At 33.9% G+C, this 27,734-nt stretch overlaps 1 protein-coding gene across 1 annotated transcript in view; it reads right to left on the reverse strand.

Moving 5' to 3' along the window:
- Positions 1-1,913: 1,913 nt before the first annotated feature.
- Positions 1,914-27,734, reverse strand: part of LOC123548858 (fibrillin-3-like) — a 39,473-nt gene continuing 13,652 nt past the window's right edge. Inside the window, exons 9-28 of the mRNA XM_053524100.1 lie at positions 27,192-27,314; positions 26,111-26,233; positions 25,307-25,429; positions 24,252-24,374; positions 20,624-20,746; positions 19,581-19,703; positions 18,458-18,580; positions 16,885-17,007; positions 15,689-15,805; positions 11,632-11,754; positions 10,499-10,621; positions 9,496-9,618; positions 8,973-9,095; positions 8,558-8,680; positions 8,022-8,144; positions 7,476-7,598; positions 7,007-7,129; positions 6,287-6,397; positions 4,854-4,944; positions 1,914-4,550 (exon numbers count right to left, since the gene is read on the reverse strand). Of these exons, the coding sequence (XP_053380075.1) occupies positions 4,451-4,550; positions 4,854-4,944; positions 6,287-6,397; positions 7,007-7,129; positions 7,476-7,598; positions 8,022-8,144; positions 8,558-8,680; positions 8,973-9,095; positions 9,496-9,618; positions 10,499-10,621; positions 11,632-11,754; positions 15,689-15,805; positions 16,885-17,007; positions 18,458-18,580; positions 19,581-19,703; positions 20,624-20,746; positions 24,252-24,374; positions 25,307-25,429; positions 26,111-26,233; positions 27,192-27,314 (2,387 nt within the window). The 3' untranslated portion in view covers positions 1,914-4,450. The remainder of the gene's footprint in view (positions 4,551-4,853; positions 4,945-6,286; positions 6,398-7,006; positions 7,130-7,475; positions 7,599-8,021; positions 8,145-8,557; positions 8,681-8,972; positions 9,096-9,495; positions 9,619-10,498; positions 10,622-11,631; positions 11,755-15,688; positions 15,806-16,884; positions 17,008-18,457; positions 18,581-19,580; positions 19,704-20,623; positions 20,747-24,251; positions 24,375-25,306; positions 25,430-26,110; positions 26,234-27,191; positions 27,315-27,734) is intronic.

A 27,734-nucleotide genomic window follows, 5' to 3' on the forward strand; every position in this document is an offset into this window, starting at 1 on the left:
CAGCGGAAATTCCTTTTCTACATGTATTGCCTTCGAGATTATAGAGTAGTTGATATTTCTATTTTTATTGAACCTATTGAATGACGGCAAATGACAAGAACAACGACTGCTGAGGTATCATTATCACATTCCGGGGCTATATTGTCAACACATTTGTTAGCCTGGTGCGTACTGTACGTTAAGATCATATTGGCAAGGTGCAGTGACCATTTTTGGCTTTATTTTTTGCAGCTTGCTTAGTCGTGCCCTTCCAAAGTTAGGCTTTTGGTGCTCTGCCTTCGGACAAGTTGTTGAGTACATTGGTGTATTTATACCTTAGATTGACCCTATTTTTATGTTTTACTTTTATATGATCTGGTATTTTGTCACTACTGTTAGAGTCTTTCTCAGCGTGGAGTGATTTTATTTACACTGTCTTGTCTAGGGTAAGTGCGAGATTATCATGCTCTAAACGCGTTTAAACCCCCAGTTTCCTTTATATAGGTTACTGACCGTTCCAAGGTGATGTCCCTATTTTCAATTTGTTTTTTGTCTGTTGCGTATGTTGTCTTCTGTCTTGTTGACGTTTCTTTTCTCTTTCTTCTAAAAACCCTAATCGCCCCATACAATCCATTCCCCTTGCAATACGTTCCCTTGCATTTGCACCCCTCTCCCTTTACAAGACAAAGTTCCACTCCCTCCGTCCGTTTTTTTTTTTTTTTTTTTGATTTAGGAGAACAACATCAAGATGTCTTACATGTACACTGTATTAGTCTCCGCACAATCAAATAGGAAAGCGTAGCGATTTACTGTAGATGAGTTAGTCACCAACCATACACAATTTTCGCATTGTATCCTCTTTTGATATCATGTTTTAAACATTTTACAAATTTGACAAAAACAATTCATTTCATTCTTAAAAAATTATCCAACTATAATGCGATATATCTAGTAACAAAATGAACATACAGTGTATAATTGTTTCTTTGTTTAAAAACATAAAAGGTGATCCGACTGGCTTACAAGCTCTTGCAAATATGTTTGAAAAGAGACTATATTAAATTTTGCGAATTGCCAGTATTGTGCCACCGAAAATTAACATTTCAAGAATAAAATCTGTAAAAAGATCCGTTGGAAGCAAAGATTGCAACCAAGAAGACTTATAGTAGACTCGGTTTGATCGAGTCTGTTCATGAGAGGTAATGAAATGTGCAACACCTCTCACGCCCCCTAGCACCGGCTTAAGCGGAACTCTATCACACATATGTTGAATGGACTCCATGATCCCAAAGGACCAGAAAATAGTCTCCCGTATGGATGTTTTTATCAGACTCAATCTCAATTATTTCATGGACCAATCAGTTCTTTCAGAAAACTCTGATGGATTACTTTTAATACTAAAACACATTTTATTGGTATTTGTTTAAGAAAGTGCAATTCAACGTATAGTAATTTAAATATTTTTATTCTGTGATGTATTCAGCGTTTAATACACAAATACCATAAAGTTTGTTAAGGATTTCTTTAAATAATGTGTATGTTACAAGGCGTTTAGATGAATTTTGAACACGGGTCAGATAGGTTTTAAATATAACGATGTGCGTAAATAATTTAGTAGTCGTTTGACTTTGTGGGAATTTCAAGTATATTCCACTCTCCTTACTGCTTTAGACCTTATATATTAAAAAAAGAACATATTACTGCGTAATACATACGTTACTATATTATTGTATATTAACCAGTTGAACTTAAATGTACCTTTTAAAACCTCACTTCTCAAGTGGCAAGGGAATATATTTTTGGAAACAAACGTTTCAACTATGTACAGAATTATAAAAATAAAGCATACCTAAACACCAGAAAAAAAACTTAAAGGATTTTATCTGCCAGTGGGAAACAAGGAATTACAAATCACAAAAAATACACAAAGGACATAAGGCTTTATCTATATCTTTATTATGAAAACTGAACTGTACAAACGTTTTAAACATGTGAGTGAACTAAATCAGAGATCAAAATGCGATTCATTCATTCAATTTTGGCTAAATGAAATACGTAACCATGATGACAAACAGCTAAATAGCTATGCTAGTTCAATTTAATATCTACTAAACCAATTTTTCATAATGAAGATATATCATCTGAGCTGGAAGAAGCAGGTAATAATTCTAAAATCTCAGAACGCATTCAATGTAAAATATGCATAATTAATATAACACCTTAATGGATAACAGAGTATTTGTATAAAGATTCTGGATCATGGTAATTTTTTACTTATATTTAGTAAAATTCTAAACGTTTTCCATAAATGAGGTCATGACCCGAGTGATTTGAGACATAATGTTTAGTTTAGTTGTTTAGCGCATTTTAAGTTGGACACTAACGTGTTGGACACAATAATAAGATTTCACTCATATATATGTATACGGAGAATTTATATAAACAAGTCAGCAAAACAAATGCATCAGTTACGGCGAACAGACGAGAAGCAAATCCACGAACTTTGTTTAGTTTATACTAATTTGTTTTAGCTCGATTGTGATGAAAGCTTCAAGCTTATTGGAACCACTCTCGAGTCCGCTTCCTGGAAAATCCAGTACTGGTGTCATATGAGAAGTCATGGTCGTGACGCCATTGGGGCTCGAACCCACGACCCCTTGATTGGGCGGCCGACACCTTATCCACTAGACCACCGCTCCCCGAACTTGGTTTCAGACCTACTTTATATACACGCCCGACCTATACTACACATTTGAACTGGTTCAACGTTTTAATAATTATATACTTAAATCTGTCAAAAACTCAGCCGTAATATTTCAGTCTTTTCGACTGATAGGAGCAGGAGAATCTGAATATTCTGTATTTGAAAGTGAACTCTTGTCACGAGGATAAAATGAATTTGAGGATACAATGGATTTATAGAGACAGTGTGCACTAACAGAAATAATCGAATTCAGAGAGAATTTGTAAGAACAAATGTGCCTCACAGTACACCAGAAAAGTTTCGGCTAATGGCTTGGCAATGAAGACGAATGTGCATATTTCAAAATACATCCAGCAGCTCAATAAAATTTATTTGAATCCGAACTGTACAACATATTGCATATTGTTTAACATTTTTAAATATACTTCAAATTCGAAAGCCCCACATTTTGGAAACGTTTTCTTACATTGTCAACATTACAATAATGAACAATCTCACATGATAAGACACATGTTGAAATAACATATTAGCATTTCAACGAAATCGGGAAATCTATTATATCATTTCATCCATTTCACGACCTCAAACCAATTTTGAAAACGGAAAAGATATACGTTTAAAAATCTAGAACTAACAGAAGACGAATTCGATTATGAAATAGGAAGATCGTGACAAAATAGAACGACATTTTAATATTTACATATTTATTTTTTGCTATTTGACCATATACATGTATCAATGCAATTCAATAGCAACACCTCTCTACCCTCATTAATGTTATTTGCTCGTTCACTAACACAGTACATTTAGGTTTATTTTTGACCATATAAAAATGGGTAGAGGTCACGAAACGAATCAAATTATATCATTGCAATACTCGATTTTGTTGTATATATCAATTGTTAATAATAGCATATTCTTTAAAACGTCCTCATTAACCTATAGTTTGTAATATGAAAATTGTTGTTAAAATGTTGACGGTGCGTTAAACGTTATGTAAAGTGTAGCATAACTTTTGTTTCAGTTATATCAGCATGCCAAAAATACGTCTACCACTTAGAACAAATGAGATATTATCAGACAGACAAACACATAACCTTTATTAAAAAAATCATAAATTATTTTTGTTTGACCTATTTTACGATAAAGTAGATATTCGATTTTCACTGATTAAAATTTTAAACCCGTGGTATATAAAAGAATCAGGTACTCTGAATACACAATGTTTCTTTTCCGTTTTCTAAGTTAGTTAAAATTGGCACTTAATTTAAAAAGTAAATGCTACATAATTTATAAGGATAATACAAAAATGAAAACACAAAAACAAATAAGATAAAGTAGTGTTTGCAAACAAAATGAAATTTGAACAGAATTCAAAACTTGCAAAGTATTTCTTTTCTCCCTTATATGTCCCAGTAGATTCTTGACAGTTTTATCCATAGACTATAGACGTTACCGTCTTTTGTTAGTCTTCCTTGCTTGTCTTTCATGTGTAAATATTTCTAAAAATAGTATACATTGCTGGTTGTTTAATTCCGAAAGCATGTCGCTCTAGTCTTGTCGGTATTATAACTGAATTGAAAATTGCTGGTTGTTTGATTCCGGAAGCATGTCTCTTTAAGTCTTACCGGTGTTATAGTTTAGTTGAATATTGCCGGGTCTTTGATTACAGAAGCATGTCTCTCTAAGTCTTTCTTGTGTTATAGTTTAGTTAAATATTGCTGGTTGTTTGATTCCGGAAGCATGTGTCTGTAAGTCTTCCCGCTGTTATAATTTAGTAAAGCATTCCTGGTTGTTTGATTTCGGATGCATCAAGTCGAGACGTACAACACTGCTTGACGTCATATCATCATCTCTCTTTCTTCGTCTGAAAAAAAGTTGTTTAGGGTATGAATATAGCATGATTCTATGGTCGAATTTTATTGTATAAAATTAAAAGTGCTATGCTTTACAAAGATTTAAAAATGATAACTCCACATCCTTAGTGAAAACAGGACAAACATGTTCATGCCGAAATTATACTAAGTAGTGTTCAACTACCAAACATTTTTCTTTCTGTATTATCAAAGTTTTTGTTTGTATTTAGAAAATATACGTGTCTTCCATACCACAACCTCGTGACAGTTTCATGGCTACATTTGATTCCATATTATTTTTGACTGAGATATACCTCTTGCACTTCTTGAACAAAATCACGAGTCCTAAAACCACGACACATAGACACACAATACCACCTATTGTACCAGCTATAATCGGCAAATCTAAAAACAAAGTATTTGAAAGTTTAGATTTCATAGCTTATGTTTTTATTTCTACTGTAAATTCCGTTTATATGTTGTTATAAACACTTGTTTTTAACACACTACTATATTGTTCGTGCGTGCGTCCGTCTGTCAGTCCGTACGAAATTGAAAATGCTTAAATTAATAAAGTATTTATTTAGGAACACCAAGCCTTATATAATTATTGATTAGCACATGGTCTTTGCTCATATGCAGTATTATTCTCCTAGTCCCAATAAAAGCAGAGTTAATTCCCTTGATTTGGTAAAACATGCTTATAATTCAAAACAGTATTATAGCTAAAATCACCAAACCTCTAAACTCATCAAACCTCACAAAATTATTCATTAGCACTGACCTTTGCTCAAATGTAGTATTATCTTCCTTGGCCGTCGTTTTATTCTAGACCCAGTAACAGCAAACATTTTCCCTTAATTTTGTAAAATATAAGGATTTTTGACTGCATCCAAGTAACTTATTGATGGATCTTTATGAAACTTTACACACATGTAGATTACTATAGGGCGGTAGTGCACACGCAACTTTTGACAGGAGCACTTCAGTAACCAAAGTTATTGTCCTTTACTTGTTTTACAATCCATAAATTCCCACATAGCAAATTAATTCATTGATGGACCTTCGTGAAATTTAACACAAATATAGATCACTATAGGACAGTGACCCAGGCATAGCTTTTATCTGGATCACTTCAGTTACTGCGAACTTACTGACCGTATTTTTTTAAATTCGTACATTCCAACAAAACATTGTAACCCATAGTTGGATCTTCATAAACCTGACAACAATTATAAATCACTACAGGGCAGATCATTTCCCTTTGATTTGGTAGAAAATATGGCACAATCCTATTTAAACGCAATATCATTCAATATACTGTTCCCTTTTTTAACAAAAACAACATATTCTTTCGTGAATATAGATTCACTGAATTTAGAATTTGAATGATGTTTTTATCCAAGGTGACATAAAAATAATGAAGTCGCATGCATCCTACTAAAAAAGAATTATTTTACAATAATTTTTATATGTTCATCTTATCATTATTATTATATGTATAAATATTTGCAGTAGCATTACTTTCTAAAGTTTTCATTTAGAATGTATATTATGTGTAGAAATTTGCTAACGGCCTTCTCTGTTTGGATAATATGTTCGGCATTTCCATATTTGTTACCCTCATTCTTACAGTTTTGGTTTGAATAACAATACAGTATACAAAAATATACGACATCTGTTAAACAGATTCTCAATATAAACATCACAGAAGGCATTATTACAATATATAAATAAATAACTTTACTATTTCTATCGCTTCCTTGGCTCGGTTCATGTTTGCCTGCAGAGCTAACAGTTATATTCCGTACAGCGTTCTCATTAGCAGTTATATTCCGCGTAATATTGTCAACTCCCACTGAAATAGCAGAATTCTTTTTCAGACAAATAATAATTCCTTGCCACCCGTAAGATAAATTCAATTTCACACGAATACGATAAATATATCATACAAAAGTTATCTAAGACATAGAACCGTTTGACACATAGAAACTACATTTATGACTTATAAAATAAATTGCATAAAATTAATGTTCATAAAAATTCAATATTTCAAAAAATTATTTATCTTCTCTCCTGGTATCGAAAGTACAAGTATCTTATTTGAAACACCCTCGCTACTGCTTGTCTTCTATGGAATATTCGATACGTCATGTGAAACGCAAGCTTTACAAAGATAACTTTGGGCTTTGCACGAAAATACCGCTGAATATCTGTACATTATACATTTTATACCATTTTGAAATAAGTACCGAATATTATGCTAGATGAATTCAGTAGGGTAGCATAGACGTTTGCAATAATGTACATAATAAAACGCAAAAGCATATTTACGTTTAACTGGCAAAGCTTGATAGCATTTTTAAATATTCTAGACAGGAGATATGCATACACTAGCCTTAACTCATTCTTTTTCTGAAAGTAAAACGGCAATGTGTAAAAATTTGAATGATGGCTGATATAATACCTTCACATGTATGGTTGTCCTCCGCCAAGGTATATTCGAGTTCACAGCTGCAACTGTATGTACCAACATGGTTTGTACAGTTTTGTTGACATCCACCATTATCAGTGAGACATTCGTTTACATCTAAAATAAAGGTTTTAAAGAAACATTCTAATTACAGATTCATAAAATCCTTTTCCAACTATAACACAAGCAAAGTAATTCTCCATAAATACTTTTTAGTATATACTCAAACCGATAATATAGTGGCACGATGTAATTAATCACAGTTAATTAAATAAGTTTGATTATAAACATTTTAGATCAATTTGATGTTATACAAATATTGTTGTACAGTTTTGAAATAAAAAATAAATTTTGAATCTTACACGTAAAAGTAAACAAAAAACCAAAGTCTATAGTTGTCTGTAATGTTACATATGTGGAACTAAAGGTCTGTCTAGGTCATACCAAATATATATTTAGTTACCTGCGCACGAGTGTCTGTTGCGACTCAACATATATCCATTTGTACAGTAGCACAGATATGATCCCTGGTAATTGATACATTCATGTTGACAGCCACCATTTTCAAAGAAGCATTCGTCAATGTCTATAAAAATGTTGCAAATTATTTTCATTCGATTATAGAAGCAGCTGTCCCAAGTTGATAACAATCCAAACGACAAAGAATTGCCTTTTTCATAGTGTAATTTATTGTTGCTACTGTTGTTTTTTTTTTCCAACACTATCTACACACGATGTATTTATTTTTAAATACATCTGGAACGTGAAGCCCAAGAACTTGTATAAAATAACATTTCTTACACATAGGTACATGTATATATATATCATTAAGATGTTATTGTGTTTTATAAGTTTTCAAACGTTTAAATAAAGCAACATACGTTAATCAATATCACTGACAAAACTAAGTTTTGTTTCTTAAACAGAGGTTATATTTAAATACACATCCAAGTTAGATGGATCTTGTTTCCAATGCCTTAGCATTTATGTTAATAAACTATTAGTTTACCTGCGCATGTATAATTATCGGTTTCAAATTCAAAACCAGTATAACATGTACAATTATAAGAGCCTTCATAGTTGGAACAGATCTGTTGACATCCACCATTGTCTGACAAACACTCATCAACATCTGAAAACATATCAAAGGTTTTAGAATTATATACACAAAAGAAACAAACTAAGCAGGTATGGCTTTTATGAGTTTTATCAAATAATGTTTATTCTGTAACAATATATACCAGTACCTTCACACCTGCGAATGTCATTTGTTGAAACATATTTGACACTACATGTGCAGCTATATGAGCCATAGCTATAATTACAGAAGTGTTGACACTTGCCGTTGTTAACCAGACATTCGTTTAAATCTGAAAACATGTATGCATGTCATAGAATCAAGGAAGTGTCTTGAATTATAGAAAAAAGGAATGTCTTCAATAATTCATTCCTTACGTTTTATTGTATACTAGTTGTGTGACGGGTAAAGGCAAAGCGCAAGAATGTTAAAGTAACTTTCGTTGATATAATTTCATTTATCTTTACCTTGACATGTACGGTTATCGTTATTCAGGATAAATCCTATGCCACAAGTACATGTAAAAGATCCATCTTCATTGGAACAGGTTTGTTCACACCCTCCATTTTTATCAATGCATTCATCAATATCTATAATGTCAAAGTTGAGAGTTTATACCTTTGTTCCACATATAAGTCTACTAGTTGGATGACTTACTTAAAAGTTTTGTTGTGAAACATCACTTAATTCTGATATAGTAATACATTTCCTATATACAAATTGAACATTCATTTATTTCAAAACATACTACGAACTTAACTCGCGGCATTCTTTAAGGATCAGGCCTCTAAGACGTGACCCCTGTGGCTAAAACACATTGGTCAAGCTGATAAAGATTAATTACAAAGTAACATGCATTTGTATTGTATAAAATAGACTGACCCTGGCATAAATGACTGTCGTCTCTCAGACTATAACCGATATCACAGGTACAATTATAAATACCAACATCATTTAAACATTTGTGCTGACATCCTCCATTGCTGCTTAAACATTCATTTATATCTCAACAAACAATTTTGAATTTAAGAAATGGTACATGGAAGATACAATATAAAAATAAAAAGCATATATATAGAGAGGATTTTCTCTAATGAAATTATCACAGTCGTCTGAAACGCTTATTACGAAAGAACAAAGGTAAAACTGAAATATCGTATCGATTAATGGATAAGTTGATTATTTAACGAAATATTGTCAAGGGGAATTACTCAAATTGAATAGTACCATAAAAGACGTTGAGCTGAAACATAATGCCGTCATAAATGCATAGATATGATTCATACATGTATTATAAGAAGCACCATTTCAATCAATGAATATTACAGTGTAACTAAACACACTGACTTATATCATATCATTACAGTATAATTGCTGTTTTATAAATGAACATATATTATATCACCTTCACAAGAATGGCTATCGTTGCTCAAACTATATCCACGTTCACAGCTGCAGGTATAAGAACCAATTGTGTTATTGCATATATGGTCACAACCGGCGTTCTTGTCAACACATTCATCAATGTCTAAATAAGATAATTATATACACACATATATGTATTGTTTAGTTGTTTCAAAACTGTTGCTGTCTGTATGTCTATGTTTATCTTTTAAAATTTGTAAAATTAAGAAATAATATATCTCATCCAGTGATTTGTCGTTGAATAAATCATTGTTTGGAGTTCAGATGCGACGGAATTATATCACGAGGGCGCAGCCCCAGTGATATAATAATACGCATCTGAACGACAAACAATGATTTATTCAAGAGCAAATCACTGGATGAGATATATTATTTCGATTCTAACACGTTAACAAGGATTTTTAAGTAAATCCTTGACGACATTCATTAAAAATTTGCCCGTTTTCAATCGGTTTCTTTTCTAGCGCGCCGCTATACCGTTTGACGCCATGACGTAATAAATGTGACGTCAGAACAGTGATTTGTTGTATTATAATTCACTGTTTTCTTCCTTCTTTGTTTAATAAGAAAATGAATCGGATCGTGTTAGAATATACAGCAAACAATGGATTCGTATTCCCGAATTGACAGAGTATAGCATCCTACTAAAACATGTTTTTGCATCCACCATTGTCGCTTAAACTTCTGTTTATATCTAAACAAACAATTTGAATTTAGGAAATGGTACATTAAGGATACACGACACGATGTCAAGGGAAATTACTCAAGTTGTATAATACCCAACAAGACGTTGCAGTGAAACATAATGTCTTGATAAATGCATAAATATGATTCGAAAACTTATAAGACATTATTTACTAGAAGCATCATTTCAATCAATGAAGATTACAGTGTAACTAAACACACTGACTTATATCATATCATTACAGCATTGCTGGTGTTTTATAAATGAACATGTATCGTTTAACTGAAATACGCATCACCTTCACAAGAATGGCTATTTTTGCTCAAACTATATCCATGCCCACAGCTACAGGTATAAGAACCAATTGTGTTATTGCACATATGGTCACAACCGGCGTTCTTGTCAACACATTCATCAATGTCTAAGTAAGATAAATAGAGAATAATAGGTTAGTGCCGTAGATGCGAAAGTTTATCTGGCGAGGTGGAGGAGGTTATCGGGTGAGCCGAAGGCGAACCTGATAACGTCCGGAGCCGAGCCAGATAAACTTTCTCCATCTTAGGCACTAACCTATTATTCTATTTATCTTGTCATTACTTCATTTTCCGATATTTGGCAATTTATTTTACAAAAATAAGTGTGCGACAACCGCTTTAATGACGTCATATTCGTAATGACGTCACTTATATAATGACGTGATTACCGGCAAAATCGCAATAACTTCTTCGTTTTTGAATAAAAACTCATTATTTGACCACTCATTTTCTTAGTTCGGACATTTCCAACACAATGATGATGGTTTCGTTGCAAAATTTCTTATGACAACAATATCGATCATAAGGTCACATGATCAACTGACCGTATATCACTGGTCACATGATCAACTGACGGTATATCAAGAAAGATATACGGCACCCTGATATCGGGTCGAAAATACTGCAAGTGACAGGATAAATATATACACACAGGTATGTATTTTTTTATGTTTCAAAAATGTTGCTGCCTGTATCTCTATGTTTATCTTTTGAATGGTGTAAAATATACAGCAAGCAATGTGTTCATTTTCCCGCATTTACGGAGTAAGTCGTATGAAGCATCCTACTAAAACATTTCTTTGCAACCACTATTGTCACTTAAACATTTGTTTATATCTAAACAAACAATTTTGAATCTAAGAAATGATACATTGAATATAAACGAAACGCTGTCAAGGGGAATTACTCAAATTGAATAACACCAAACAAGGCGTTGGCGCGAAACATAATGTCTTAATAAGTGAATAACTTTTCATAAAACATTATTTACTAGAAGCTTCATTTAAATTAATGAAGATTACAGTGTAACTAAACACACTGACTAATAGCACATGATTACAGTAATATTGCTGTTTTAGTAACTGAACATATATCGTCTGACTACCATTCAAGTTACCTTCACACGAATTGCTATTGTTGTTCAAACTATATCCACGTCCACAGCTGCAGGTATAAGAACCAATTGTGTTGATGCACATATGGTCACAACCGGCGTTCTTGTCAACACATTCATCAATGTCTAAATAATATAATTATATACACACATGTAAGTATTTTTTATTTGTTTTAAAACTGTTGCTGTCTGTATTTCTATGTTTGTAAAATATACAGCAAGCAGTGTGTTCATATTCCCGAACTGACGGAGTAAAGCATCAATCTAAAACTTTCCTTTGAATCCATCCGGGCTAGCTTAATAGTGTGAGTCAAGTCTAGATGTCAAAAGTTCGAATCTTGAGCAAGATGAATGTTGACTGAATACAATACGTTTCAATTTGTCTTATTCCACCTTTGAAATATATAGGGAAGCTGTTAGTTAGTTGTGGAGAACAGGTCAATTCAGAGCACTGGTTATAGTAGTCATGTGCCTATCTTCAGGGAGTGTGACGTCATCATTTTCCCTATATGTTCGATATGAAGCCGCCATCTTGGTCTCGGAGGAGGGAATTTTCAGAGGAGGAAACTTTCAGTATATTCAAAGCGTGACGTTATCAATACCGTAAAACAATGCTACGCTACATGTTTTATGGCATATTAATTGCTTGGCTAATTGAATTGCTATTAGAGTGGAGTTTTGATGAAATGCGTTTTAAAATTAGATCAAAAGTAGATCAATCACGCAACACGTACATGATTATGAATGCTAATAGGGCCATCCAAATGTACTAGTAACAGTACATGTCCACCCGGTATGGTAGGCTTTTGTGTCTAGGTTCTATATAGTATGCTTATATCGGTTGATGCAAGGTTAGAATGATTGATTCAATCAACTTTATACCCATGGCACTGGCGAAACTACCAGCTATGTTTGGCATTGAAGAATTGAAAAAAGGGTTACTTTCCACACCTCTACAATCGAATGGAAAACCAAGGAGCAGTGCTTGATTGCTTACCAGATGTACAATATTACAACTACGACTCGATGAAGCCATCAGACAGAGAAATATTCTTGAAATGGTATGAAGAAAACAAAGACAAGCCATTTAACTTTCAGTCGGAATTGTTGGAGTACTGTAGATCTGATGTAGATATACTTAGACGAGGTTGTATAACCTTTCGGGATAACTTCATGAGCATAACAAACATTGATCCATTCGAGCAATGTATTACAATAGCCTCTGCGTGTAATTTAGTTCTTAGAACTAACTTTTTAGAACAAGATTCTATCGGCATTATTCCACATCACGGATATAAACCGGAACAAATGCAGTCAGTTAAAGCGTTGCAGTGAATTAAATACCTGTCGCATACCCAAAGTCACCAGATTCAACATGCCAGGAACGGTGGTGAAAAGTGCTTAGGGCCATACATGGTTGATGATTACTACGAGACTATCGGGGGCGAAAAGGTCGTATTAGAATTTCATGGAGATTTTTGGCACGGAAATCCGACAAAGTACTCCAATTCTACAGTGAATCCGGTGAGAAAACTAACCATGGGTGAACTCTACCAGAGGACACTTGATAAGAAGAAATACTTAGAGGAAAATGGCTATACGTATGTATCAATATGGGAGTCAGAATTTGACCAGCAGTTAATCGGAGATCCTGTAATGGCGGAATTTATCAAAAACTGTCAAATTATAACACCTTTGCAGCCGAGAGACGCGTTCTTTGGAGGACGTACAGAAGCATTTACACTCTACAAAGAAGCTTCATCGGTAGAGACAATCCAGTACTACGATGTCACGTCTCTTTATCCTTTCATTAACAAAACCAGAAAAGTACCATTGGGTCATCTTACCATCATCACAGAAAATTTTGAAAGTCTTCAAAACTATGAAGGCCTGATTAAATGCAAAGTCATTCCACCACGTCAGCTGTTTCACCCTGTTCTACCATGCAAAGTCAACGGCAAGTTGTTATTTCATCTATGTAAATCGTGCGCAGAGGTTAAGAATGAAGGTACGTGTACTCATACAGATGAACAACGGTCTTTTGTAGGAACGTGGGTGACAGATGAACTAAAGAAAGCCATTGAAAAAGGCTATCAAATCGCGAACATCTATGAAGTCTGGCACTTTGAGAACGTGTCGCAATACGATCCCAATACTATGAAAGGAGGCGTATTTGCTGAGTATGTAAATACCTTCTTGAAACTGAAGCAGGAAGCTAGCGGTTGGCCATCGTGGTGTACAACAAAAGAACTAAAACAGAAGTATATTACACAATACCATGAAAAGGAGGGTATCTGGCTTGATTATGAAAACATACAAAAAAAATTCCGGCATGAGAGCCTTAGCAAAGTTGATGCTGAATTCGTTTTGGGGTAAATTTGGACAACGTTCAAACATGTCACAAGTTGAAATCATCGACGATCCTGCCGTATATTTCGATAAATTGACCAGTGAAAAAGAAGACGTCACCTGTGTTAATTATGTTTCAGACGACCTGGTTGAAATAAAATGGAAATATAAAGACAATTTTGTGGACACTAACGCAAAAACAAATGTCATTATAGCTGCTTATACGACTGCCCAAGCCCGTCTAAAACAGTTACTTAGAGCCTTTAGCTGAAAGGGCATTGTACGCGGACACAGATTCGGTAATATTTGCCACAAAGGAGGGTGAATGGGTGCCTTCCCTAGGTGATTATCTCGGCGATCTTACTGACGAAGTTTCAGGAAACGCTATAATAACTTTCATTACTGGAGGTCCAAAAAACTATGCATTTCGCTTAAAAAAGCCGGATGAATCTGGAAAACAAACACATTGTAAAATCAGAGGAATACACTCAGTTACAGAAATTTACAAACGATTAATTTCGATGTAATGAAGACAATGGTACTTGATAGTTCCAAAGAATCAATAACAGTCAAGGATCTTTTCAAAATTAGTAAAGACAGAAATAGTACAAAACTTTTAACTATGTCACAAAACAAAGATTACAGACTAGTGTTTGACAAGCGAGTCATTCGTGAAAACTATATATCTTATCCATATGGATTTTAACTGATATAAAGACAATATTGCTTGTACAGAACATTGGCAAAAAAGACTATTTCCCTGTTGGACAGTGAACAATGTGTTTATTGATTGAGTGGATTAAGTGTTATTGTAAATAATAGATTCAATGTTATGCAATTAAAAATTATGAAGTATATTGAACTTTTTTCTATGTTAATAGTTTTCATATATATTGTACATTAAGATGTTATAGTTGTGTATCGTAGTCCTAATAAAAAGAATATAAACTGTATGCTGTTTCTTACTGAACTGTGTCTTAACATTGATCAATTATACGACTGTACATGTATACACTTGTAACAGAACCGTTACAGCTGGTATTATGTTTATATGGCCCTTGCATCAACCGATATAAGCATACTATATAGAACCTAGACACAACAGCCTACCATACCGGGTGGACATGTACTGTTACTAGTACATTTGGATGGCCCTATTAGCATTCTTAATCATGTACGTGTTGCGTGATTGATCTACTTCTGATCTAATTTTAAAACGCATTTCATCAAAACTCCACTATAATAGCAATTCAATTAATCAAGCAATTAATATGCCATAAAACATGTAGCGTAGCATTGTTTTACGGTATTGATAACGTCAGTCTTTGAATATACTGAAGGTTTCCTCCTCTGAAAATTCCCTCCTCCGAGACCAAGATGGCGTTTTTATATAGAAAATATAGGGAAAATGATGACGTCACACTCCCTGAAGATAGGCACATGACTACTGGTTATGTTATATATAAAATACTGTTTCCAACGACGCTTTACGCAGCAAAACATTCTTTTGCAGGATTAGCATACATAAAAATAATAAGAGAGGTATGAAAAGACTAAACATATATGTTTAACTTTTAACAAGTCTCCAGTTGTACCCATCTTCTAGAGGCCAAAATGCGTGCCATGATATCTTATCTCTTTTACATGACTGTATACAATCAATTTGTATTACTCTGACCTAATGAACGTTATAACAGACTTCATATTATGCAAGAATGGCTGTCATTGCCAAGGATATATCCTATATCGCACGAACATTTATATGAACCTTCGTTATTTGAACATGTATGTTGACATCCTCCTTCATTTAAACTACATTCATCTTGATCTGTAACGCATTAATATAAACTTTAGTTTCATAGAAGCAGTCTTTAGTGTAACAGGATATAAATATGTTATTGAATATGAATGTTTTTTCGTGTATAAATTTGAACAAAGAGGTTTTCATGCATTGGAAATATTTCTGTAATAACCAAAATAACTGAATAACTGTTTCGATTTTTAAAATGTTATACCACATCTTTAAAGCTAAGCAAGTCTACATAGGATGTATATACAAACAAATACTTTTACCTCTGCATGAATGACTATCATTGACAAGGCTATATCCAATATCACACAAGCATATGTATGAACCTTCGCTGTTAGTACATTCGTAAGACATTCGTTTATATCTGTATAATGAACATATGAGCCCGAAAATATGTGCATTTAAACATGCATTAAAAATAAAAAAAGGAAAAGCCATCTCCAATGAACGTCCAGTCTCCATTATAGCAATGACTTCATGGATGTGTACTTGGTAAGTAAATACACAAAATACATAGTTCATAAAAAATATATAAACAGTGTGGATAAAACAAACAAACAGAGAAACTTAGTGTAGTACAGCCTCGGAATGTTCAATATTAATGTTAGGATAAAAGAATGATAAAACGTTTTGATATTACAAAAGACCCTTTGAAAACATAGAATGCAACCATGATAAATAATAGCAAATTCGGTTTAACTGGGTCTGTTAATAAGGGATAAATCATTCAGTCAAGTCACACACGTGACTTCTTTCGTGTTAATCAGTGTCTAGTTGTTGCTGATTATTTGTTTTCATACATCTTTAGGCTTATGTTAAAAACGTATAGAAAGTAAAATGTCATACTGAAAGTGTTCACGTAAATTATTTAACTTTTACACGACTCAATGTCAAACGCTATGAAAGTTTCAGTGTTGTTTTCAGAAGTGTCAATCAAACCCAGCCTGCAACATTTTCGTTTATGTCGCGTTGGGCGACCTGTGGTTTTCCACTTTTTTATTTTACAATACAATTTTGCCCATGTGAATATCAAATACACAGTGTGAGAATTTGTTAATACTTAAACTGTAGTCAAAAAAAAATATATCTGGCACTACCTTGACATGAATGTTTATCGATGTCCAAACTGAATCCAACTTTGCAACTGCAGTTGAAAGAGCCGATAGTATTTATACACGTATGTTCACAATCACCATTGTCAGTACTACACTCATTTATATCTAATAACGAAACATTGATTTGAAAGAGTTGTATAATAGCTAAGTAAAGACACATGTAAATACAAAACGTAGATACACTTAATTATTACGGGTAGCAGTTTGTACTAAAAAGTATACTTTAAGAACGAGCAAAGGATCTGATGTCGGTGTTCAGACTTAAGGTATTGGACCCCTAATAGTAATGTATAAAAATGGTATTGCTGGGTATATTCTTAAAGATGACTGTGTGTTGCATTGTGTTGCAAATTTTAAACCTCTTTTACCGTGCCGTTTTTTATAAATTTTGTATAATTTATAGTTTTTCCTCAAGCTCAAGTAGAGACAAATTGCAAAGTGATGGCCACTGTCCAAAACGTTTGCAGAGAATTCATTATACCATTAATTTTAATAAAAGAAACACCAAACTATTGGTAAACAATAATAAAACACAAAATAAAACTGTCAACATCATTTTTTCTAGGACGCTTCAAGTAAACGGATTTAAAGTGACAGAACTCTTACTCTAACACGAGTTCTATGGGACTGTTAAATTTTGCTCACTTCCTGAAAAAAAATGATATTGGGGCAGAAGTAACACCTAGCTACATTTCTTCCACAACATGTAATCTAAAGAGTAAAGGCAAAATAGAGAACTTTAACGCATGTAACTCAGTATTTTTAAAGATGTCTAACTCTGTCCCCTTCTGTTTCAGAGTTAGATTCACTTTGAACTGCAAGGAATTGCTTAATATGAAATGAAAAATTTCTACTTTTATACAATAACTCAATGATAAGTCTTGAAAAAAAAAGTAAAATCTTACTAGGAAAAAAGGAAAACAAGGGGGGAAATTTGGTCCCAGTGGGGCTTGAACCTACGCCCCCTGAAAAATTTCCGTCAAAGCAGGTTTATACTCTTCAAAAAGAAGGTACTCTATTACGGATATAATACCTTAAATAAAGTGATTATAGTTTCAAGATTAGTCACAAGCTGAACTAGATCTGACGTAAATAATACATATGAGTGAAGACGCACTTGTATTTACGTTAGAAAATCTATTCTCATTTTGGTCTTTATAGCCTTTGAGAATTTACCATTGCAAGTTCCTATATTAGAAGAGAGTGTATAACCATAAATACAACTGCTTATAAATGTACGCTCTTTGTTTGAGCACTGTTGTATACAGTCACATATACCATTGCTATATTTGTCAATGTCTGAAAAACGGTCAATGCAATATGTCGTTGACAAAAAGATTGTCTATAGTATAGGGCAATGGAAGATAATGTTACGTATTAGCGTATTAGGACGGCACGGTGAGATTTATTATCGATATAGATACATGCAATATTTGCATAATTTAACTCAATGATAAAAATATATCTCATGCAACACTAATGAATGGATAAAGAAAAACAGCTTCTAATAAAGGGAGAAAACAAAAATATCATATGCAAATACAACACAACCTACCACTGCAAGTCATATCATCGGAAGATAGAATATACCCATTATTACAACTACATACATACGAGCCATCTGTGTTCAAACATTGATGTGCACACCCTGATGTCCCATCTTTACATTCATCAATATCTAAAACGAATAGTTAATTAGTAGAGTTGTTCATTTTTTTCAAGCTGTTTTTGTATTTATCTGAAATAAAGCGTTAACATTCTTTCCTTATGCTGCTTTACCGTTTGCTAGGGCTTATGTGATTGTTATACCTAATCGGAAGTTATCATAATATAACAATTAAGACAAACAAGGTGGCATTTGTTGCCCTAGTCTATCACTTGGTCTTGACCTTTAGAACTTGAATTTATATCAAGGCATATTGTGTCATAAAGGACGGTTGTCTCAAGTATGTTTCAAAACCCTTTAACTAAAATATGCTAGAAATGGCTCAGACAAGAAATCCAGACAAATATAATCTGTGACCAAGATATTTACAATGTGATCAACACTGGAGAAGAAATGATGTTTTAACAGTGGGCGTATGATGAAAAAAACAGCAACACTACCTTAATCAAGGACACATAACTCTGAATCTTACCAAGATTTTATAGGATTACTCGTACTGTTGAAATAGCTCGGGATGATCAAGAAACTACGTTGATACAGTATACACAAGTTTTGATATATAAACGGCATATGACTCTTCACCAAACTTGAATAAGATCTTTTGTCTTGTTTAAACTTTCTACATATAATTATTAGGATTTTCCATAACATGCACACAAACTCTATACAAAAACACAAATTCTACACATAATGAACCATACACAAAATCATATAAGTATACACATTCTGTTAAATATGATTATCATTTCAATAGATTATCAAGGAAATAGATAGGTTTTGGAATAATAGTGGAAAACAACAGGTCGCCCAACACGACATGAATGAAAATTTTACAAGCTCGGTTTGATTGAGCCTGTTCATGGACGGGAGTGGAAAGTCTTGTGCTTTTTACCCGCAATATTACGAGACACATTACTAGATAAAAAAAATTCAATACAGAATCGTTCGAAACCATAAATTACTGAAACATTTTAATGTTACTAATATTCTTTATTTATCTTAGAAGCCATACCGTTACAGGTCTTGGTGTCGGTAGAAATCATGTAACCACTGTCGCACTCGCATTGATATGAACCCTCTGTGTTTATGCATATCTGTGTACACCCGGATGAGCCATCGTAACATTCGTCAATGTCTGAGATATATCAACAACTGTTTTGTTGAATGCAAATATTTCCAAAATTTAATGTACAGCTTTTTTAAAAAAGGGACGTTTGATGCGTAATGTCATTTTGTTCCTAGCATCCTTGTCAATAAACCATCTTTTCCTGCTCAAAATTGTTAGTTTAACATATTTATTTTATGTTTTCCAGTGAATTATAGAGTTTTTTCAGTGAAATAAAAGTGATAATCCACAGTTTTGAAACAGTAGATTATCATTTTTATTTTCACTGTTTTTGCCGAACTTGTTCCCGTCCTCCGTCGCAATTGAAGTCAAATTGTATACACAGCCTTATGAATACCGGGGACCATAATGACGATGACGTCGATAAAATGACGTCATTTGTGTTATGCTTTCTGTTGATCTTTCCCGCGATTTTCGACATTTTTATAAATTACGCAACAAAAATAGAGTTTTACACATGAAATAAAAAGAAAATTTGTTTGTTTCAGTGAAATATCAATTTTATTTCACTCGTGAGCACCAAAAGAAAGTCATTTTCACTCGTGGCTACGCCACTCTTGAAAATATCAGTTTTTGATGCTCATTTGTGAAATAAAATTGATATTTCACTGAAACAAACAAATATCCTCTATATATTCTTTAGTCCTTTATTCTTTCCGACAAGTGCACGATTCATTTATTTCTCAGTCAGTTAACAGTTTAAAGATATGAAGTTAGTGTTTCCCAAAAGTCTTTTTACAGTATTTTCGCATATCATGTGTAACATATATTTATAAACATGACTGGTTTTTTTTGCAGAATTTTAATTCATACATAAATCTGTCATCAGCAATATTTTATGTTATATTCGATGATATTTATTACACAAAAAAAAAACAAATACAATGGTGATTACAAGGTTTCTGTTACAAATTTAAAACGAATCATACCATTACAGGTTTTACTGTCAGAAGATAGTACATAACCGCTAGTACAGCTGCAATTGTAAGAACCATCTGTGTTCGAGCAATTCTGGGTACACCCAGCTGTATTATCATTACATTCGTCTATGTCTGAAAGTGTAAAATGTGTGCGAGTTACCATATCATGTACAGTGCAGTAAATTAATTGTAATAAAAATAAAATCATAAAATTATCGGTCAAAACTGAAATGTTTTAATGTATGTACGACAATTTTCAACCTTCCTTTAAAATAAATAAAAGTTAAAAGAAACTATTTTGAAATAGAGAGCAATCAAGCAAACAAAATAGCAGACCGGGTTTGGTTGAGTTTATTAAGACAGATAATGAAATGTGTAAGTTAGTGTAACACCCCTCACAGCCCCTAGAACCGGCTTAGGCAGAATTCTATTGTAGTACAATTGAACGTACTCATGATCTCAAATGAAAAATAAACGTACTTAATGCACCCAATGCCCTGGACTTTTAGAGTTTTAATCAGTTGTACTGTTATTATTGAAAGGCAAGCATGTTTGGTATCATTTTTTCTTCTTAACTGTTGATGTAATTTTTTGAGAATAGGAGAATATATGACATGGTTTTATTTTTTGAATGAAAAGAATGAAAGAAATAATTATCCACTGAAACAATCTGTTCCAAAACGGTTTGTATTTTTTGGCAGCTCCAACACATATGTTCTATACTTTCTATTTCAATATTACTACAACTTTCACAAAGACTAAACTCAATTAAACTGTATTTAAAAAGAAAATGATCTTGTTTCTGCAATATTTCTGTGTAAAAACTCTAAAGAACATTTTGTGCAGTATTATCTTTAAAGTTAACGAACCGAAAACATTTGTTGTGTAAATATATCATTCCCCATTGTGCTTCATTAGCCCACCATCATCAGATGGTGGGCTATTCAAATCACTCTGCGTCCGTTGTCCGTCGTCCTTCGGTCCGTCCGTCCGTCCGTCATTCCGTCCGTCCTTCCGTTAACAATTTCTCGTTATCGCATCTCCTCAGAAACTACCGGGGGGATTTTGACCAAACTTTGTCAGAATGATGTATTGGTACCCTAGTTGTGTCCCCCTGCAAATCAGACTGGTTCAACAATTTTTGAATGAGTTATGGCCCTTTGTTTATTTCTATAATTTACATAGATTTATATAGGGAAAAACTTTGAAAATATTCTTGTCCAAAACCACAGAGCCTAGGGCTTTGATATTTGGTATGAAGCATCATCTAGTGGTCCTCTACCAAGATGATTCAAATTTTTTCCCTTGGGTCTAATATGGCCCCGCCCCGAGGGTCACATGGTTTATATAGACTTGTATAGGGAAAAACTTTGAAAAACCTCTTGTTCAAAACCACAGGGCCTAGGGCTTTGATATTTTGTTTGTGACATCATTTAGTGGTCTTCTGCCAAGATTGTTCAAATTATCCCCCTAGGGTCAAATATGACCCCGCCCCGGGGGTCACATGGTTTACATAGACTTATATAGGGAAAAACTTTGAAAATTTTCTGGTCCAAACCACAAAGACTAGGGCTTTGGCATTTTTAATATAGTGGTTCTCTACCAAGTTGTTCAAATTATCCCCCTAGGGTCAAATATGGCCCCGCCCTGGGGGTCACATGGTTCATATAGACTTGTATAGGGAAAAGCTTTTAAAATCTTCTTGTCAATAACCTACAACATTCAGATTTAGACCACATGTATGGTTTTGAGTGGCAAGATGAACCTTGACATGAGTTGACCTTGATTTTGACCTAGTGACCTACTTTCACATTTCTGTAGCTACAGCCTTCAAATTTGGACCACGTGCATAGTTTTGTGCACTGAAAAAAACTTTGACCTTGACATTGACCTAGTGACCTACTTTCACATTTTTGAAGGTACAGGCTTCAAATTTGGACCACATGCATAGTTTCATGTTCTGAAATGAAATTTGACCTTGATTTTGACCTAGTGACCTACTTTCACATTTCTCAAGCTACAGCCTTCAAATTTGGACTACATGCATAGTTTTGTATACCGAAACAAACATTGACCTTTACATTGACCTAGTGACCTACTTTCACATTTTTGAAGGTACAGGCTTCAAATTTGGACCACATGCATAGTTCTGTGTTCCGAAATAAAATTTGACCTTGATTTTGACCTAGTGACCTACTTTCACATTTCTCAAGCTACAGCCTTCAAATTTGGACAACTTGCATAGTTTTGTGTACCGAAATGAACTTTGACCTTAAGATTGACCTAGTGACCTACTTTCACATTTCTGTAGCTACAGGCTTCAAATTTAGACCACATGCATAGGATTGTGTAACGAAACAAACTTTGACCTTGACATTGACCTACTTTCACATTTTTGAAGGTACAGGCTTTAAATTTGGACCACATGCATAGATTTGTGTTCTGAAGTGTAATTTGACCTTGATTTTGACCTAGTGACCAACTTTCACATTTCTCAAGCTACAGCCTTCAAATGGACCACTTGCATAGTTTTGTGTACCGAAATAAACTTTGACCTTAAGATTGACCTAGTGACCTACTTCCAAATTTCTCAAACTACAGCCTTCAAACTTGTTGCACATGCAAAGTTTTGTGTACAAAGAACTTTGTCCTTGAAATTGATCTAGTGACCTACTTTCACATTACTCCGGCTACAGCTTTCGAATTTGGACCATTGCACAGTGTTGTGTACGGAAATGAAATTTGACCTTGAGCTAGTCAGTAAGTCTTGAAATTTGGAACACTCAAAAATGGCACATTGGTGGGCGCCAAGATCACTCTGTGATCTCTTGTTTTATTATTATATCTTTCCATTGAAGGAATAAAAGTAAAGAATTATTTTTCTTGACATACAAATTTTGCTAAACAATTTATTCGAATACATATACATGTACTTCTGTGAAACTAGCATGTCTTTCCAAGTTTTAATTCAACATGTCTTTTTTATTATTTTATTATATTTGAATAGTGACATCACTTCATGTATATACTTCTTTATTCACCCACGAATTATAATTTGATTCGTTTGTTATTCTTTAATCAAACTTGATTTTATAGACTTTAAAAATATTGGCAAGTCAATCATATTCAGCCACAGTTTTAAAATATTTGTATTATTATATCCCTTTTAACCTTTTAAGTTTAAACACCGAGCTGTGAACATCCTGTTGTACGATCGTTGCATTCATTAATGTCTGAAGTGAAACGTGTACTTTGTCCATACAATCATGTGTATGAAAACACGAGTTAAAGGAGACTGTTCTAATGACCAGAAAGAGTTAGTAAAATAAAAACTGACTAAATTTTGAATAAAGTATATAATTCAAAATGTCAGCATATCAAACTTTGTTCACCAATTATTAACAGCCCATAACCTGATAAGAGCAAACACAAACATTAGAGTGGATCTTAACAAAATGGAGCCGCCAGCGAGTTTTCTATCATATAATTTTGCTTAATAAGCTAATGCTGAAAAAAAAACTAGAAAAAAATGTAAACAGCGTTTGGCACATAAGCATGCCGTTGCCAAATGTCCTTTCAGAACCTATAATGATAAAGATTATTACAATTACTTGCAAAAATGATGCTTGAAACATACCAACACAAGATCTTCCATCAGGAGAAAGATTATAGCCGTCATTACAACTGCATACATAAGATCCAACTGAGTTCAAGCAATGCTGTTCGCATCCGGACGTACCATCGTTACATTCGTTAATGTCTGAAATATTTAACAGGTTCTCACTGCATAATCTGTATATCCCTTAAGCCTAAAACGTTTCAATAAACAAAACAAGAATAAGGATAGAAGTCCAACAGCAAAACATCAATCGATGAGCGCAGCTGTCCATACAACACTCCACATAGAAATAAGCATACGTGTTAACTGCACAGCGGCTAAACACCTGTGCACATAATAATTATGTTATACAGAAACATAAATGAATTCAATTATAAACAGATACAATGAAAAACAAGACGCAAACAAATACTCTTTGATAAAATCTGTATATAACTAAGCACTGAAAATAAATTATTATTATTATACATACGTAACAATTACCGCAGGAATATATCATAAAACACAAAGATATACCCGTATCAGTCAAAACCCCATAGAGCTGTAAACGCATGTACAATGCCAGAACACGAGGAGAAACGCAATTAAGGGTAAGAGGAAGCAGGACAGAGGCACTTATCAAACCAGCACTTCCCTCAATAGGGATATAAGAGTTGTTTGTCCTGGGGTCCCCACCTGTCCCTTTATGGCACGATCATAAACTTCAGGGGAACTGTAAAAGGTCCGGCCACTGAACATTAAAAAACACATTCAGGGCGTAACAGAGGTACGCGATAGAGAAGATAAAGGTATCAGTTGCAGTAAAACTCAGAGACTGTTTGCTTGCGAAGCACTACAAAGATAAATAGCCGCCAGCACAGCAGCTTAACTGTATCATCATATGAGACAATGTAACGGAAAAACCACTTTCATACTTGCATGATATATCTTTGTTTGGGCACATATCTGTATCCTAGATTAAAACGCTTTTATTGGTATTTTACATGTTATCAAATACGTTGGGTTTTTTATGAATTGTTCGCGTTTATCTATTCTGCTAGAGCATGCAGCATATATTATGCATAGATACATACCATTACACGTCTTGTTGTCAGTAGAAAGTATGTAGCCGTTATTACAGCTACAAAGGTAAGAACCATCTGTGTTAGAGCACTGCTGCGTACATCTAGCTGTATTATCATTACATTCGTCTATGTCTGAAAGATTGACTTGCAATACATTAATTTCTACATACTATATTTGTGTCCAAGTAAGAATATTCTGCAATATTACGAGAGCAAGCTGTCGTCATATGATTTGTTTTATTATAATAAGTTCGCTTGGCAAAGTTTATCAGATTTATGTTCTGCGTTCCAAGAAGACAAAAGCTTCGCGTGTATTATCAAGTGGCGTTTGCCTGTTCGGCACATAGCCTTGTGCAATACCACAGGTTGAGTATTTCAAATCTATAAAAACGATATGTGCAATATGAAGTAAATTACGAGAAGAAAAATCTATATCTGAAATATCAAAATAAATACTTGGGGATAAAACTGTACATATAATATCAAGTTAATTCCGAGAGGATAAAAAAGTAATTACGAGGATATGAAATCTATACATGCATACCAGTAAATAACGAGGAATTACAGGAATTACTAAACAGAAATGAAAAGCTAATTACCAGGAGACAAAGGCTATACATATAATATCTAATAGATTACGAACAGATAAAACTATACATGTATATCAGGTTAATAACGAAGAGATAAAATATATATATGCAATATAGAGTTAATCAATTGGAGATAAATCTACATAGAAATGTCATGTTAAGTACAAATGTGTAATATCAAGTGTATTATTGGGATTATGATATCATACAAAATCAAACCTACCAGTGCATGTTTTGCTATCCGTAGAAAGTATATAGCCGTCATTACAGCTACACAGGTAGGAACCTTCTGTGTTCGAGCACTGCTGTGCACATTCAGCTGTTCTATCACTACATTCGTCAATGTCTGTAAGTATGAAGTACAAATATCTATCTATATATCTTTTTATACTGCCTCACGCCTCTCGCGAGTGTTATGGAAAGGGTGCACGTCGGTGACTAGTACACAATATAAAAAGAATAAAAACTGAAAGACAGTTCTTTTCAGCAATACTGAGAATGTGAAAGTGACGAATGTTGTTAAAATGTTAAAAAAGGATGGAGTGAAAAGATAAAAACAATTGCAGTGTTCTTAGTAACTGAGCTGGGCCACTTCCTGCTTGAAGGACTCAAGGTCAGACAGGGTTGCAATATTTGGGGTTAACCTATTCCACAAGACTGTGGTATGGGGGAAAAAGGAATATTTCTGTAATCTGAACTGAAAGGAAATTTTAAGTAATCTGAACTGACATGGACTTGACGAAGATTTAAGGGATGCATGTGTCTATTTAACGTGGTAGGGGCCTGTAAGTAATTGGGGAGGGAGATAGCCATAGTATATCCTACAGAACATGACGAGCTTAGAGTCTAGACGTCGATTGTCAAGCGTGCGCCAGACAAAGGTGTTTTGCATTTGTGTTACGCTAGAGTAACGGTAGTAATCATTCTTGACCTATCTGATTGTGCGAGGCCGGACCATTTCCAGCTTGTGAATATTGACCTGTGTATTTGGTGACCATGCACATGAAGCATGTTCAAGCTGCGGTCTGACCAATGTCTTGTATGTTTTGATGCTTTCATGCTTTGTTTTGATGTTACGTTTGATTCTGGAGATATGTGTGTTCCATTAAGATCGTGTCTGATGTCAAGTAGAAACGAAAACTACCATTTATCCTTAATGCAACAATTGGTTTCATTTTACATACATCTTCAATCTTTATATCTAGATTACATATATCATCCTATACCAAGCGTATTGCGGGGAAATCTGTATTACACCATGTCAGCAACCTTAATATTTTTTAAAAGCTTAATGCAAAACCTACCATTACAAGTTCTGCTGTCTGCGGAAAGTATGTAACCATCATTACAACTACATTGGTAAGAACCGTCTGTGTTCGAGCACTGTTGCATACAACCGGATGTGTTATCACTGCATTCGTTTTTGTCTGTAAGTTTAAAGTGCAATAGAGGTTATCGGAATATAAAAGAAGCTTATTTTAATCGGTACTCACCGTTATGATTACTATGTGATCAAAGTAATTATTGTTTTGCAAATTATCACAATGTATATTTTGCAATAAGCATATTTGGAAATATACCTCGGATGGTACAAGCTTCCGATAGCTCGTGTTATTTAGTCGAAGTTTGAATTTACACTGCCTTCAAGACTTGGTGTACAAGTAAAGGCATTATATGAGCAAAGGTAAAGAGTACTGCATTGGCTGTGTAGCTGTTTGGAACCGTTTGCCAATATGATATCGGGTAGTATATTGACTGATGGAAAACAAAACATTCTCACGGCGTAGATACTCATTCTTAATATTTTGTTTCGGCGTACTTAAGTTTCTCTATAGTTTTAGGTAAAA

Source organism: Mercenaria mercenaria, chromosome 15 (genome assembly GCF_021730395.1).
Source record: "Mercenaria mercenaria strain notata chromosome 15, MADL_Memer_1, whole genome shotgun sequence".
Taxonomy (NCBI): domain Eukaryota; kingdom Metazoa; phylum Mollusca; class Bivalvia; order Venerida; family Veneridae; genus Mercenaria; species Mercenaria mercenaria.